This window comes from Phodopus roborovskii, unplaced genomic scaffold, assembly GCF_943737965.1.
Source record: "Phodopus roborovskii unplaced genomic scaffold, PHOROB, whole genome shotgun sequence".
NCBI classification, from domain to species: Eukaryota; Metazoa; Chordata; class Mammalia; order Rodentia; family Cricetidae; genus Phodopus; species Phodopus roborovskii.
The window spans coordinates 34,311,673-34,325,600 of NW_026126480.1; the positions used below are offsets into that span (position 1 = coordinate 34,311,673).

Sequence of the window (13,928 nt, forward strand, 5' to 3'; positions counted from 1 at the left end):
GAATTTTGACATTCAAGTAATATGCAAGGAGAACTCAGCAACCAACACTAGGACATAACAGAATCTCCAGGGAAACAGAGAAGTTGGACCTGGGTGGGTTTGAAGGAAGAGCAGGAGTTGCATTCTGTAAGATGCATGTAGTCATCCTTATTGTGAGCATGGGGACATTAAGAACATTTATCATAGCTGGGCAGTGGTAGTGCACATCTTTAACCTCAGCACTCAGGAGGCAGAGGTAGGTGGATCGAGGCCAGTCTGATCTATACAGCAAGTTCCAGGACAGCCAGGGCTACACAGAGAAACCATCTCCAGAAACAAAACAAAACAAAAAAGAACATTTATCATAAACTTAAGGCTATGGCTTAGTACCCATGTGGTTGCCTAGCATGTATGAAGCCCTAGGCTTGGTTACCAGCATCACCAAAAACCGAAAGCAAAGCGAACCGAACCAAAAAGCAGTCATTAAAGTATTGTTTAATCCTTTACTGAGCATGTCTCTGAAACTTCCACCATGGCACAGGCTTTGGAAAACCATTAGTACTTCTGTCATACTGTCTAGAACTCATGTCTAAGTTATATTCACACAGTCCAGACAGGCTTGTGTAAAGAAAAGGGTGTAGCTGGGCAAGATGGCACATGCCTGTAATGTCAGCTGTCCGAGGCAGTTTGGGTCCCAGAGAAAGTTCCATCATGGGCTATAGAGCAAGACCCCATCTCACAAAAAGGAAAGGGGGGGACAGGTGAAAGGATAGATGCGAGATGGGGGGGAAGGAAGAGGAAAGAAAGGGAAAGGGAAGGAAGAAGAGAAGGGTGTCATGTTCTGTCCTTTATTAATAAAAATGAAAGCTACCCAAAGTGGTAGAGGTGTGGTGCTGCCATTGAGGCTAGGAGACAGGATATTCAAAGCTCTGTGCATTAGGTCTGAGGCTGCTCTGGTTTCAGGCATCCACTGGTGTGTGGGAACTTAGCCCCATGGTTAGAGGGACCTACTTTGTGCTGTTGTTTGAGCCTGACAGATTAGAGGTGACGTGAGAGAGGGAGTGGGGCCTGGCCATGCCCTCTCAGGCCCTTCCGGTCCCCTTTGCTGCTGCATTCGTACATCATATAACGATTATGTGTCTCCCTTTTGGGCGCCAGGTGCCTTGAGAGCCGGTGCAGATTGTGGACTCTTCTTTGAAGAGTCCTTTGTGTATCACTTGTGTGGGTGTTCTTAGAAGCCCCTGCAGGGATCTGACTAGTGTATGGCTGTTGAATGGTTGCTGTGCAATGCTCTATGGCACAAGGGTAAGGGCGGGGTGTCACATGGTACATGATGTGAATGGAGCATGTGCCATGTAGTCCCTGTGTGGCAGGTTATTGTCAGTATATCCACAGGCTGGGCTTCCATTAAACCTTGGTTGTGGAGCTGGCAAAATGGCTTAGTGGGTAAAAAGCTCGTGTCTCACAAGCCTGGAGACATGAGTTCAACCCTCAAAGCCCACGTAAAGGTAAATGGAGAGAACCAACTATATAGTTGTCCTTTGCCTCAATGCATGTGCTGTGGCATGTATGCCCTCCACACACACACATCATGCACACAGACACAATAATAAATTTAAACCCCTAAAGTGTATGTAAGGGTGCCATCCCCATAGCAAGCAGCCAGCAAATGTTGGTGGGAAACAGAGAGGTAAACTTGACCCTTTCTGGGATTTTCATTCAATTATTGCTGGCTTATGTATTCACCCCTTCACTCTAGAAATAAAGAAATAAAACTTCTGCCATGCTAAGTATGCAACTAACTTGTCTGCCTTCTGCTTCTTTAACAGAATACCTAAGACTGGGTAACTTATAAAGAAAAGGAGCTTATATGGCTCTGGGTTCTGGAAGCTGGGAAGTCCAAGGCATAGCAGTAGCTTCAAGCAAGGAGCACTATAACATGACAGAAGGTGGAAGGGCGAGCAAGTGAGCATGTGGAAACAGAATCAAATAGATGGGGCCGCCTGGTTCTATAACAGTCCAGTCTCACGATAGTGACCCAATCTCATAGGAACTCATTCACTCCTGCCATGACTAGCCCATTGCTTGAGTGATACTAATCCTTCCACAAGATGGAGCTCTTGTGGACTATACACTTCATAATCTTATCCCCTCACTACTATTGCTGTGGGAACCAAATTCCAGTAAAAGTCTGGAAGGGATAGACCACATCAGAACCATAGCAGACTCTGTTCTGGAGACAGTATTGTGATTTGGAGCCAGGCCTGGACTCTAAGGCCCAGGCTCAGAGACAGTCAGACTTGTAGACCAGGGTCTGATGAATGATTTGGGAGAAAGCTGAGTTAGTAGAGGGATTTACTTGTTCATGTATGACCCACAGGGTCTCCCAGCACCACCACCCCAAATCAGAGCCACAATCCCCAAGTGACCAGCATTTGAGTAGCTGCATCTGGAAGAAGGGAAATTGGCTGGGTGACCTTGGTCTTTGTCTCTTGGGTGGCATCTGCCTCATGGTGGAAGAAAACATACATTCTGGAGGGGGTTTGTCTGAGGTAAAAAGCCCTTGTATCCTGGCACACATTTATATCTCTTTGATTTTTTTCTAAAATTGCCACAGAATGTTTCATTCAATACTGTAATGTGTCAATAATCACTTTAAATATTTCAAAATGGTTATGTAAATTGCTATGGAGTCAGTGGTGTTTTGGAATATGCATGCCCCAAATTTGCTTGTCTCTTAAATCAGGTAATAACTACCACAAGAAGGGTTACAGAAACCAAAAGAGAGACTGGCTGTAGTAACTCCTCCCCAGAGTCAGGGTGTTACAAGGCTTGCTCCCAGTGCTGAGGTATCTCCTGTGCTTTCTTGAATGCAGAGAGGGGCCAGGCTCAGTCCTAGGAACCTCTTGAGGCAGTTTAGCAAGCTAGAGAGATCTACCAGTTTTTAAATTTTCTTCTAATTTTATAAGACTTCCCTTTGGACTATTGCTCACTGGCTGGGCAGCCAGGTTAGCTAGACTGAAACTCAAGTGACACTTGGGTTTGAGGGTCTGGAGACATGGCTTGGTAATAGGGTCTGCTAGTGTAGGGTCTGCTTGTTTAAAGGTAGTCCATGGGAATCAGCTGGGAGCTGGTTAGGGATGCCCACAAGGCCTCCCCTTTCTCCTGAGAGAATCTCACAGTCCCAAGATGACGTGTGTACACACCAGCTTGGGTGTACACACCAGACTTGAGAGTCAGAAGGCTGGGAGGAATAAGGCTTTCTGAATAAAAGGAAAATTGAGGGTGACAGGGGAAGAGATGAGCAGATGACAACAACCTGGGGTTTGTAGGACATGGGTGGAGAAAGGGAGATTAGGCCATTGGCACTGGTCTGAGAGTGACTGTCAGTGTTTCCTATCCCAAGAGCCCCATTGCCTGGTAACTGGGGGAGAAATGAAAATGGAGAGGGAAGCAAACAGTTGTTTAACATCCATAGCTGGATGTGGAGGAGGAAGGTTGATTAGAGAAGGCCCAGGCAGAGAGCTCTACAGGAAGGAGTCCTCAGCCTGTGGATGCCAAGGAAGAGCCAAGGGAGGACAGAGATGAAGCAGTGAGAGCTCCTGCCTGGAAATCCAGGAAACATGGAGACAGGAGCGAGTGTACAGGTGCTCCTCTACTCACCCAGTGTTACATCCCACAAGCATGCTGCAAACTGGAAATACCTTAAGTTGGAAAGTGCACAAGAAAGCCAGGTGAGATGGTGCATGCCTCTAATCCCAGCACATAGGATGAGGCAGGAGGATTGCTGCAAGTCAAGGCCAGACTGGGCTATGTAATGAGGTCCAGGCTTACCGGGACTATGAAATGAGTTTCAAATTCCCAAACCTACATATGCATGCAAACACACACACACACACCATACATGCATATATGTGCTTGGGCTTTCTCTAGCCAACCTTCCTCCTTTGCCCTCAGGTATGGATGTTAAGCATCTGTTTGCCTCTCTCATTCATATATATGTTGTTGTTTGTATGTTTGGTATCCATTAATAACCCTTACACAGTACTTTAAGAAATTGTCTAAGCCAAGCAAGGAGGCACACACCTGTAATTCCACTACTTAGGAGGCTGTATTTTGACGCATCATCTCAAAAACACAAAGCCAAACTATTGGATTGTAGTAGGCTGAGTTCTGATAGATTATATGGCACAGTGCTTCAAAGCCGTTTGGACTCAGAGGACAGAATGTTGTATGAAGCTTCAAGGCAACACATGAACTGACAAATGAATTGTCCAGATACTCCTTTTGGCATAGGTGGGTCCAGGGAATCTGTTTCTCTCCATCACTTGACTCTGCTGTCTTTGCCATTGTTATTCTCAGGCTTTCCCAGACAGATCTGGGCCCCCAGAGGAAAGAACAGTTCCTTCCTTGGAGTATCAGCAAAGTCCCAAGGTGACTTGTTTTGTTCCCCCCAAACTGTGACTCCCTGTGGCTGAGCAAAGCACATGGTGATTGTGCATCCAAGCCAGGGCAGTGTGACCCAGGGGCCCCAGAAGAACTGCCACAGGCACCTAAGGGAGTCACTGAATTGAAAGACATGGCTGAGAGGCTCCCAGAAGGCAACGCTGGGCCCTGTTGCCAGAAAAAGATCTACAGAACCACGTTCTATAGTGACCATGTTGTTTCTGATCATTGGAGATTCCTCTTGCAGTGAGAGGAAATCTTGAGGTCCCTTTTCACCAGTGTCGGGTGATCTGGTGATGACTGAGATGGCTAAGTAGTGTGTGTTGAGGAAACACCTTAAATGCCAAGTTTGATTTTTGTTTTCATTTGTTTTATTTTTGAGATAGCATCTCATTATGTAGCTCTGGGTGTTCTGGAAGATGCCAAGTCATATCAGAGCCCTGAACTTCACAGGGTATGTTGGGGGGTGGGGTAAAGGAGGCTGGGGAACCAACCTTTCACAGATTGGTAAAGCTGTGTGTACTTGGGGCCCATTGGGCTACCACGCAATCCCTGGAGCATTGGGTCGCCAGAGTGATGCACCAAGGGGAGCTGGGCCTTCGTCAAGGTCGGCCTCCCAGATAAGCTGGCCTCCTGCAGGCTCTGTGCAGCACCCAGTTTCAGTCCCTGCATTTCCCTCTCACACTGCTCTGTTTCTTCCTTTCAGGGTTATACTAAGGACATGGTGACAGACTTTGATGAGAAACATGATGAGTATTTAATATTGCTTCAGCAGAGAAACCGGTAAGAGCAAGCCACCTGATGGCAACCCTTGTTATTAGCCAAATAAAAATTGATTTCGATTTATTAATAGCACACAGGACACAAGAATGGGGCACAGAGTCCCCCTCTGTGTGGAGGCTGAGGTTATTACCTACACTTGTAGCTCCACACCTCCCCCCAAACCCCCACCCCACATTCAGTGCTTCAGTTGCATCTTCTGATTGACCCATAGCAAACTGTGCAGGTGCCACCTCTTGTCTCATGGTGGAGAGTTGGGGGCAGAGGCATAACAGATCCTGCAAGTCACATGGAAAAGGTAATGTGCATCTTGTGGGCATCACCTTGGCCTGGAAAGCTGAGCTTGTAGAACAGTAAAGTCAGCTTACTTTGTGTCTGAAGTTGCTCAGGTGTCATTTAAAGTTAGGGTGGGGCCTATTGGGTTCTTGTGCTGGTTCTTGCAGAAGCTCATACCACTACAGTATGTGGTGGTCAAGGTCATAGAACCTGATGTGATCCGAAAGCCTCTGTTCCTTTGCCAGGTCAGGCAAGTTCATTTCCAGTTCATTGTGATTTGTATTCAGACCTGAACCTTCCTATGAGCTGGATATGCCAAGTCAGAGCTTAGGAGTTGCCAAGTGCTAAGGAGCTGGGACAGGGGGATACCTGTAACTTTCCTGCCCACACTGTGTAGCACTGCCATGGGTGTTTGTAGAAACACAGGTGGAGGAGGGGCAGAGAACCCCCATGTTGGCAGAGAAACCAGGGATTTAGATTTGTATTTTATAGTATTGATAATGAATTCAAGTTAAACCACAAGCTAAATAGAATTCTGCAGAACCACTAACCTGGCATGGGAAGACCCAGCAAAGGCAGGAATTTGTGTTATGGGAGTAGACTTGGCTTTCAGGTAAATGGTCCAAAAGGTTGTCAGCTCAAATCCTGTTCAACCCTTGTCTGGCTGTCTGGTTACCTGTTGGTTTTGGGAGCCCTGGTGATGGCGTTGGGGGTATATGGGATAACCTCAGGAGTTATCATATAGCATCTCTATCCATTATAGAATTTTGTTAAGATCCCTGTTTCTGTGTTCAGGATGTGTCTTAGTTGGTAGAATCCTTGCCTAGCACATATGAAACCTTGGGTTCAGTCTCCAGCACTGTATAAAGCTGGGTGTGGTGGTACATGCCTGTGGTCTTAACACTTGGGAGGTAGAGGCAGAATGCTCTGAAGCTTAAAGTCATCCTTGGCTACATAGTGAGTTCAAGGCCATCCTGGGCTGTAAAGATCTTGAGATATATATCTCCATCCCTGTATCTATGACAACAAAGCTCACTCTCATTTCCAGACACACTCAGTGAGTTGACAGTGTCAGAAGTGCTAAAGTGATGGCCCCTGTACCCAACACTTAGCAGAACTTTCCCAGCCTCCCAGGGGCAGGCAGCTCAAGTGAGAACAGCAGATAGCTCCTGCTGATTAGACCCCCATGGGTGCTTATCCTGACATTTATGCCAGGGGGTTGGATGTTTTTATTCAGTCTCTGGCAGGCTGGATGTTGCCACCGAACACCTGGGTAACGGTTTAATCATCTCAGGCGCTCATCTGGGGAGAGAGTTCCTTAGCTCCTTATGAGCAGATTGTTTCTCACTAATGGGGGATCGATAAGTTCTATCACAGAAGTGCCGGCTGGCAGCATAGATGAGAATTTCACAGATGAGGTCGCAGCATGGTGACAATTAAAAATATATGGCGATTGAGTTGCTGTAAATGGGGTGGGGTGAGTATCACTGGATGCAAGAAATGAGAAGTAGGGAAGGAACCCCCACCAGGGACTTGTGAAGAAGGGGTGTCCTGAATAGTGGTCAGGCTGGATTCAAGGCACCTTTTATAAAGTGCCAGCCACACACTAGGTGCCATAGCCTACCAGCTTATCTGTAGGCCAACCCAACAGGCAGATGGAGTGATTACACAATTTGACAGACAGGAAGCAGTCCCAGTGTAGTGAGCAGGAAGTGGTGGGGCTGGATCACACTTTATTATTTATTTACAGGGTTTTTTTTTTTTTTTTTTTTTTTTTACATTTTCAAAGTGATCAAAAGTAGAGAAACCTGCCAGGGCTGCCAGTAGCCCCCAAGTGTACTAAGAAAGGACTTGGTGGAACAAAGCTGTGGGTACTTGTGTGCCTGGCATGATGGTAGAGGCTGAGGTCTGACTTGGCCCTCGGGAGTGAACCTCAGGCTACTTAGCTGGATGCTAAGGGGTATTGTCAGCAGATATCCCCTAGGATGCTTGTTGATATGAGCCTTGTATCTTGGGAGAGCTTTCCAATTTCCTAGGAAAGGAATCTGAAAAAGACAAGATGTGTTAATACTTTCATTTTGTTTTGGTAGTTTTAATTCTAAAATTATTTATATATGGGAGGCGTGTACATCATAAGGTGACTTGTGGAAATCTCTCCTTTTACCTCGTGGCTTTGAGGAACTGAACTTAGGTCTTCTGTTTGGCAGCAAGCACCTTTGCCAGCTGAGCCATCTCATCAGCCCCACAGCTATTGGGTAGCAGCTAATTAGTTTGCTTGTAAAGGTAAAAAAAAAAAAACAAAACAAAACAAAGCAAAAACAAAATCAGGATTAAGTGGGGCTATTAACTGGGAAACTATTGACTTATGGAGTGAAGAACTCAAGCATGACCACTGGGGGTACTGCTGAGTGGCAGTTCACTTACCTAGCATGCACATGGCGCTGGGCCCTGGGTTCCACCTCTACTCTGACTTCAGGCAGAGCTGGTTCCAAGTGCTTAACTTACACGTCATCAAAAACCCTTTCTGCTTGAATCTCCTTCTGGGACAGCAGGTCCATCTCTCTTGAGACCATGTGGTCCTGGATGTTTCCCTCAACCACCTTTCTCAAGGACCAAATAACACAATTGCCAGACTCTTGGATCTGGTGAAAATCTACATCCTCCCGTCTGCTCCCCACACTGCAGCCCCCTTTGCTTCCAGCTCCGTAGATGTGAGCCTAATCTTCCCAGTCAGTTCTTGTCACTCAGCCCTTTGATCATGCTGCTTGATGTTGCTCAACTCTGCTCAGGTGTGATTACATCTCCAGTAAGACTGGGTAGCCAGAATCACTAAGGAGCTAGCACAGAGCAAAGCTGCCATGTCTCTTGAGCCTCCTCCCTGCACCCCCCCCCCCCAGCTCTGCTTTCAGCACATGACAACTCTCTGCTTCTAGTACAATCATGTGGCTTCACGCTCCCTTGCCACCACCAGGGAGCTCATCCAGGGAGAGGGGTTGGGCTGTAGACACCTCATCTGTCCCCTTCCTCTGCCCAGCAGCTCTTCTCACCTTCCAAATATAGCTTCTGGGAGTTCCTTCAGGAAGACTACCTCTCCCCCCTTCACTCCATATGACTTGGGTGGGAGTGACTCTATAATCCAGTTTCTTGGGTGGTCAATGGCTGGAGCACCCCACCAGAACAAGACTGAGTAGCAGGGGGTGGGGTAGGCTAGAAAGGGAGCCCAAGCCAGGCCCTAAGGAGCCCTCCTCAGGAAGGGCTGTGTTGGAAGCATTAGGAAAGAATAGTTCTCTTCCCCAAAGTAGCATGTAGGTGGGGTCCTGCCATGACATGACAGCAGTGGGCAGGCTCAGCTGTGGACAGTTGGGGACCCTGCACTCTGGACAGCTTTATGCAAAATAGCTATCCATTTTAAGAAAGCATCTTTCTGTGGTGCCACCTGAATGTCACTGCGTTCATCTGCAGCAGGGGAGTTTCTTTACCCATTCTTTTCACAGTCTGGGTAATTATCTCCTAATTTATCAGTTTCATATATCCACATTCTCATAAATCATTCTGCTTAAGTAGGGGCCTACAAGCAGTGCCAGCCTCACTCAGATCCTGGGCTGTGGGACAGTGTTTTAACTGTGATGCTGGGACCCAGGGAAGTCTCTGGAGGGAAATTGGGGCATGCTCTGACTCCTCGGAGGACTCCGAGTTCTGTGCTCCCAGGAGTGTGCTGATCCCTGTTTGTAGATCATCACTTAGCGACTTGTGTTTTGTTTCTGTTCTGTGTTATTGCCCAACAATCAGGCACATTGCAGGCTTCCAAGACTGGCAAGAGGTAAGCAGTCTGTAATCAGTGTTCCTGCCATCTTTGTTGAAAAGATGGATATGTCAGCTGCTGAAAAAAACTGCTGAAAAGTAAATAAAGAAGGCACCCATAATGCCACCACCTTCCTCCATGACTGATGTAATTTTTATATTTGTCATCTTCTACTCAAGGCCCACAAACCCAGTTTTATTCCTTCTAATTTTGCACTTAATATATACATAGTGTTCTGTTTTGATTAACTTTTAAAGTTAGTGTACAATGTAATTGATTTCATCATGGCATCTTTATACAAAGATACCCCTCCCTCCCATTTATTGTTTTGTGTGTGCAAGTGTATATTTGTATGTATGTGTACACATGTGTGTACATACATGGAAGCCACCTCAGATGTCATTCCCTAGGGGCTGTCCACCCTGGTCTGGGGCTATGGCACTGGGACACCTGGCTTTTTTTTTTTTTTTTTTTTTTTTTTAGATCTGGGTTCTTGAGTTCAGGCTCTTATGCTTGGTGGGAGCATTTCACTGAGTGCCACCCACTCCATCCTTCAAGGAAACCACAGTTATGTTCTTGAGGTCTTTCCTGTGACTGCTGCGGCATAATGTCCCAACCTCCACTCCCCCACTCCCTAGCATCGGGCGCTAGCTTGTGTTCAGGATTTGTTGGTCTCATACTAACCTTTTTCATGCCCAGAGTTAATGCTTGGGTATTGCTGGAATGTGCTTTCTGGGAAGAGATCAAATATGCAGCATTGTCTGTGTTTCCTGTTCGTCCAGAGGAGGGGCTGTGAGTTGTCAGCAGTGTCTGAGTTTGCCAGTTGCCATACTGTCTCATAAGCTCCAGGAGTGACATGTCTGTTTTTGAGATGACTTTGGAGTTAAAGTACCCAAACTTTGCATCTCAATTCTGCCACATAGCAGCTAGGTGACCTTGGGCTGGTTACTTACCCACTGCACTCCGTGTCTCACTTTCCTGATCTATGGAGTAGGGTAATAAAGTAATCACAAAGAGTAAAGTCTTCCTCAGTTGGTGTTTGTTCTTGTGTTCTGTGCCTGTGATTGGCAGCTCACTGGAACATGTTTCTCAGCATTGCTGTGCAATTGCCACCACTCTCATATCTACAAGGGCAGCAAAGTATCTTAGTTGCTTGACAATCTTAGTTAGGTTTGGTCTTCTCATTGTCTTTCCTGTCTGGTTATGGAGAGACATTAAGCACCTTGGTTTGCAGTTATGTTCTTTTCTTGGTGGCTTTGCTATTTCAGATGGCTCCAGATTGTGTGTGTGTGTGTGTGTGTGTGTGTGTGTGTGTGTGTGTTGTTCACACCTGTGTATGTGTGTGAAGTCTAGAGGACAACCTCTGCTTTTGTTCATTGGGTGCTATCCACTTTGTTTTTGAGACAAAACCCCTTTCTCCCCTGGAGGATGCTGATTGACTAGACTGGCTAGGCACTGAGCCCCTGCAGAGGCTTGTCCTTCCCTCCTCAGCACTGGGTTACCATGGCCTGGCTTTGTTTGTTGCTTGATCTGTTGAGACAAGATCTCACTATGTAGCTTGGCTGGGCTGGAATTCACAGAGATGCCTCTGCCTCTGAGTACTGGTATTAAAGGTCTGTGTCATACAGAGTCAGAGGATCAAACTTAGGTCTTCATACTCGCAGGGCAAGCACTGACCAGTTGAGCCATCCCCAACCAGGTGTCTTTACTTTTATTGTTTGTTTGATTTTAGGCAGGACCTCACATTTTAGCAGAGGCTGGCCTCAACCTCATTATAACCCTCCTGCTTCCAGTGAGGGTATTACAGGCATAACCACCATGCCTGCTAGGAAGATATCTTTAAACACAAACACAAGCAAGATGATTGACTGACCAGCTGATGAAACGCTGTGACCCGAGCTGGTAGGAACCTTATATCCTGTTCCTCGATAGGAGTTATGGGTCAGCACATGGTAGGTCTTTATTCTTGATGGCTTCCAGGTGAGCATAATCTGAATCCACTGTGTTGAGAGTCCAGGTTGTCATACAGTGCCCTCCTTATGTGATGGTTATTATTACTCCAAAAAATTTCAATATTGCCTTTGGCAGATTCTTAGGACAAGCGCAGAAAGCAGCCTCCTTCTTTGCCAAAATATCACAACAGTGGTCTCTAGTTCAATTGCTAATAGTATTCCCTCTGAAACCTTTGTTAACTTGGGGGCTGAAGAGATGGCTCAGCAGTTATGAGTACTGGCTGCTCATCCAGAGGACCTGGGTTCAATTCCTGGCACCCCTATAGAGGCTCACAGCCCTCTGCAACTCCAGTTCTAGGGGGCCTAATATTCTCTTTTGACCTCCATAGGCACCAGACATACATATGGTGCACAGACATACATATAGGCAAAATACCCATACACATAAAATAATTATTTAAAAAGTTTACCAACTTGCTAGGTACTTAATCGCTAAAGGGGAAGCCTGTTTATTGACTTGAGAATCAAATTACCATGGTGTATAAAGGTGTTTGTAAAGACTGAGAATCTGGCTCTGGAGGGGCTAATGAATGGAGGGGTTGTTAAACAGTGAAATACTGCCATGAAAACAACAATAATAACAAAAGTCAGCTTGTTGTGGTGGTGCACATCTTAATTTCTAGCTCTCAGGAGGCAGAGGCAGGCTGATCTCAGAGGCCAGCCTGATCTACAGAGTGAGTTCCAGGACAGCCAGGGCTGCACAGAGAAACCCTGTTCAGAAAAACACAAAACAAAACAAAGAAATCTCTTCTAAGACTCAAGGCAATTTCTTAATTATAAACCCTTATAAAATCACAAAGCAGGTTACATGCTTCCTACACACACACAATGGCACAGAATGTACATTATGCTTCCACAATGGAGGAACAGGGGCATAGTGAGGAAATCCTGAACCAAAGTAAGATTGAGATCTAGGAAGGAAAACTCCAAATCCTTTAACTCCATATGTGATGTCAGAGGGCTTAGATGGCACCACCCTTCCTTCCAGCTTTGCTGACTGCAGCAACACACTTCTTTCCTTGAGCTGGTTCCACTGTGGTCAGCTTCCCCTGATAGACATCCCACAGCTCTGGCATCTGCACCATTATGGGATCGCCAAAGAAACCAGGCTTCGTTTTCATAGCTTCATACAATGGCCTTTCTGGGTCTCTATACAGGGACTTCCCTGCCACATGTGCTGTCATGGTCTTCTCTTTAAACACAAAGGAAGAGGTCACATCTTTCCTCTGGTATCTTTCATGACTTTAAAGCCAGAACCATGTGGTTGTCACTACCAAATTCTATTGCCTGTTTGGGATGGATTCTGACACCCCCTTAAATTTGCATAAGCTGTTCTTTGTTGGTGCTTTTTAGATGGAGGGAATCCTTTGTATTTTTTCCTTTTAGAAATTGCAGGGTTAGCTAGGTAGGGTCCTGCCCTCAGGGAAGCACTTCCTTTGCTCTGTTTTCCACCAGTCCTCTCCTCATCTCCTTCAGCAAATGCCTTGGCTCCCACATTAAATTTCCTAGGGCTCTTTTTCTCCTTGAACTGTACATTTTGTCTTTCTTTTTTGCCTTGCTTGCTCTTTTTCATTGCTGCATAGGAGTGATCACTAGTAACCATGTGACAGAATCAATATCAGGCTGTCTTGAAATCTCCTCTGCCAACAAAATTAGTCCAAATTTTTCAGTGTAGCCTCAGGCATATTCTTAGGACAAGGGCAATAAGCAACCTCATTCTTCACCAACAATTGCTAATTGTTCTCCTGTGAAACGGAGCTGAGCCCCCACAGTCCACATTTTACTCATCACTACTGTCTTTCCAAGCTTCTATTGGGATGGCCCATCAAATTCTGCTTACAGCATTCATCTGCTTTCTATTCTGATGTTCCCAAATCTTCTACATCTCTCAAAAAAGGAAAAGGAAAAAAAAAAAAAAAACAGTATGATAGGCCTTCCACAGTAATAGCCCATTCCCAGATACCAGCTTTGGTTTTAGTTACTTTTTTAATGAATAAGGCAATTCATGAAAGGAAGTGTTTAATTGGGCTTACAGGTCAACGCTGCACTGGACAGCAGTTGAGAGGTCACATCCTGAGCCACATATATGAAGCAGAGAAGTAGCACACTGGGCATGCTGGGAGTCTTTTGAAGCCTCATAGTCTGTCCCCAGTTACACACTTCTTCCAATAAGGCCATGCTCCCTAATCCTATCCAAACAGTTCTACCAACTGAGGCCCAAGTATCCAACATAGGAGCTTATGGGAGCTATTCTCATTCAAACCATCACAGAGACATTGTCATCACTGTGCCAAAAGTAGTTCACTGATGGCTTTGGGGACATGGAGGTCAGACAATGCAGGGATCCAGGCAGGCAATCTTTTTTTTTTTTTTTTTTTCCAGGCTGTTAAAGCATTTGAAGGCCAAGGATCCTGTGCAGCTGAGGCTGGAGCATTTGGAGCAAGGTTTCTCCGTCTATGTCAATGGGGCCAATTCAGAGCTGAAGACCTCCCCACGGAAAGCTGTGCATGCAGACTTCTCCAGAAGTGCCTCACAAGCTGAAGGGTCACAAGGTAAGTGCAGATCTTCCCAGGCCAGACAGCAGTGTTTTTAGTTGAAAATTAAGGGATGGGATGTAGTTCCATGTTAGAGTA

At 46.0% G+C, this 13,928-nt stretch overlaps 1 protein-coding gene across 3 annotated transcripts in view; it reads left to right on the forward strand.

Moving 5' to 3' along the window:
* Katnip (katanin interacting protein) overlaps positions 1 to 13,928 on the forward strand; it is a 165,695-nt gene that overhangs the window by 44,333 nt on the left and 107,434 nt on the right. For all 3 annotated transcript variants that reach the window (XM_051192908.1, XM_051192909.1, XM_051192910.1), the window contains 2 exons: positions 5,132 to 5,208; positions 13,678 to 13,847. In XM_051192908.1, the coding sequence (XP_051048865.1) occupies positions 5,132 to 5,208; positions 13,678 to 13,847 (247 nt within the window). The remainder of the gene's footprint in view (positions 1 to 5,131; positions 5,209 to 13,677; positions 13,848 to 13,928) is intronic.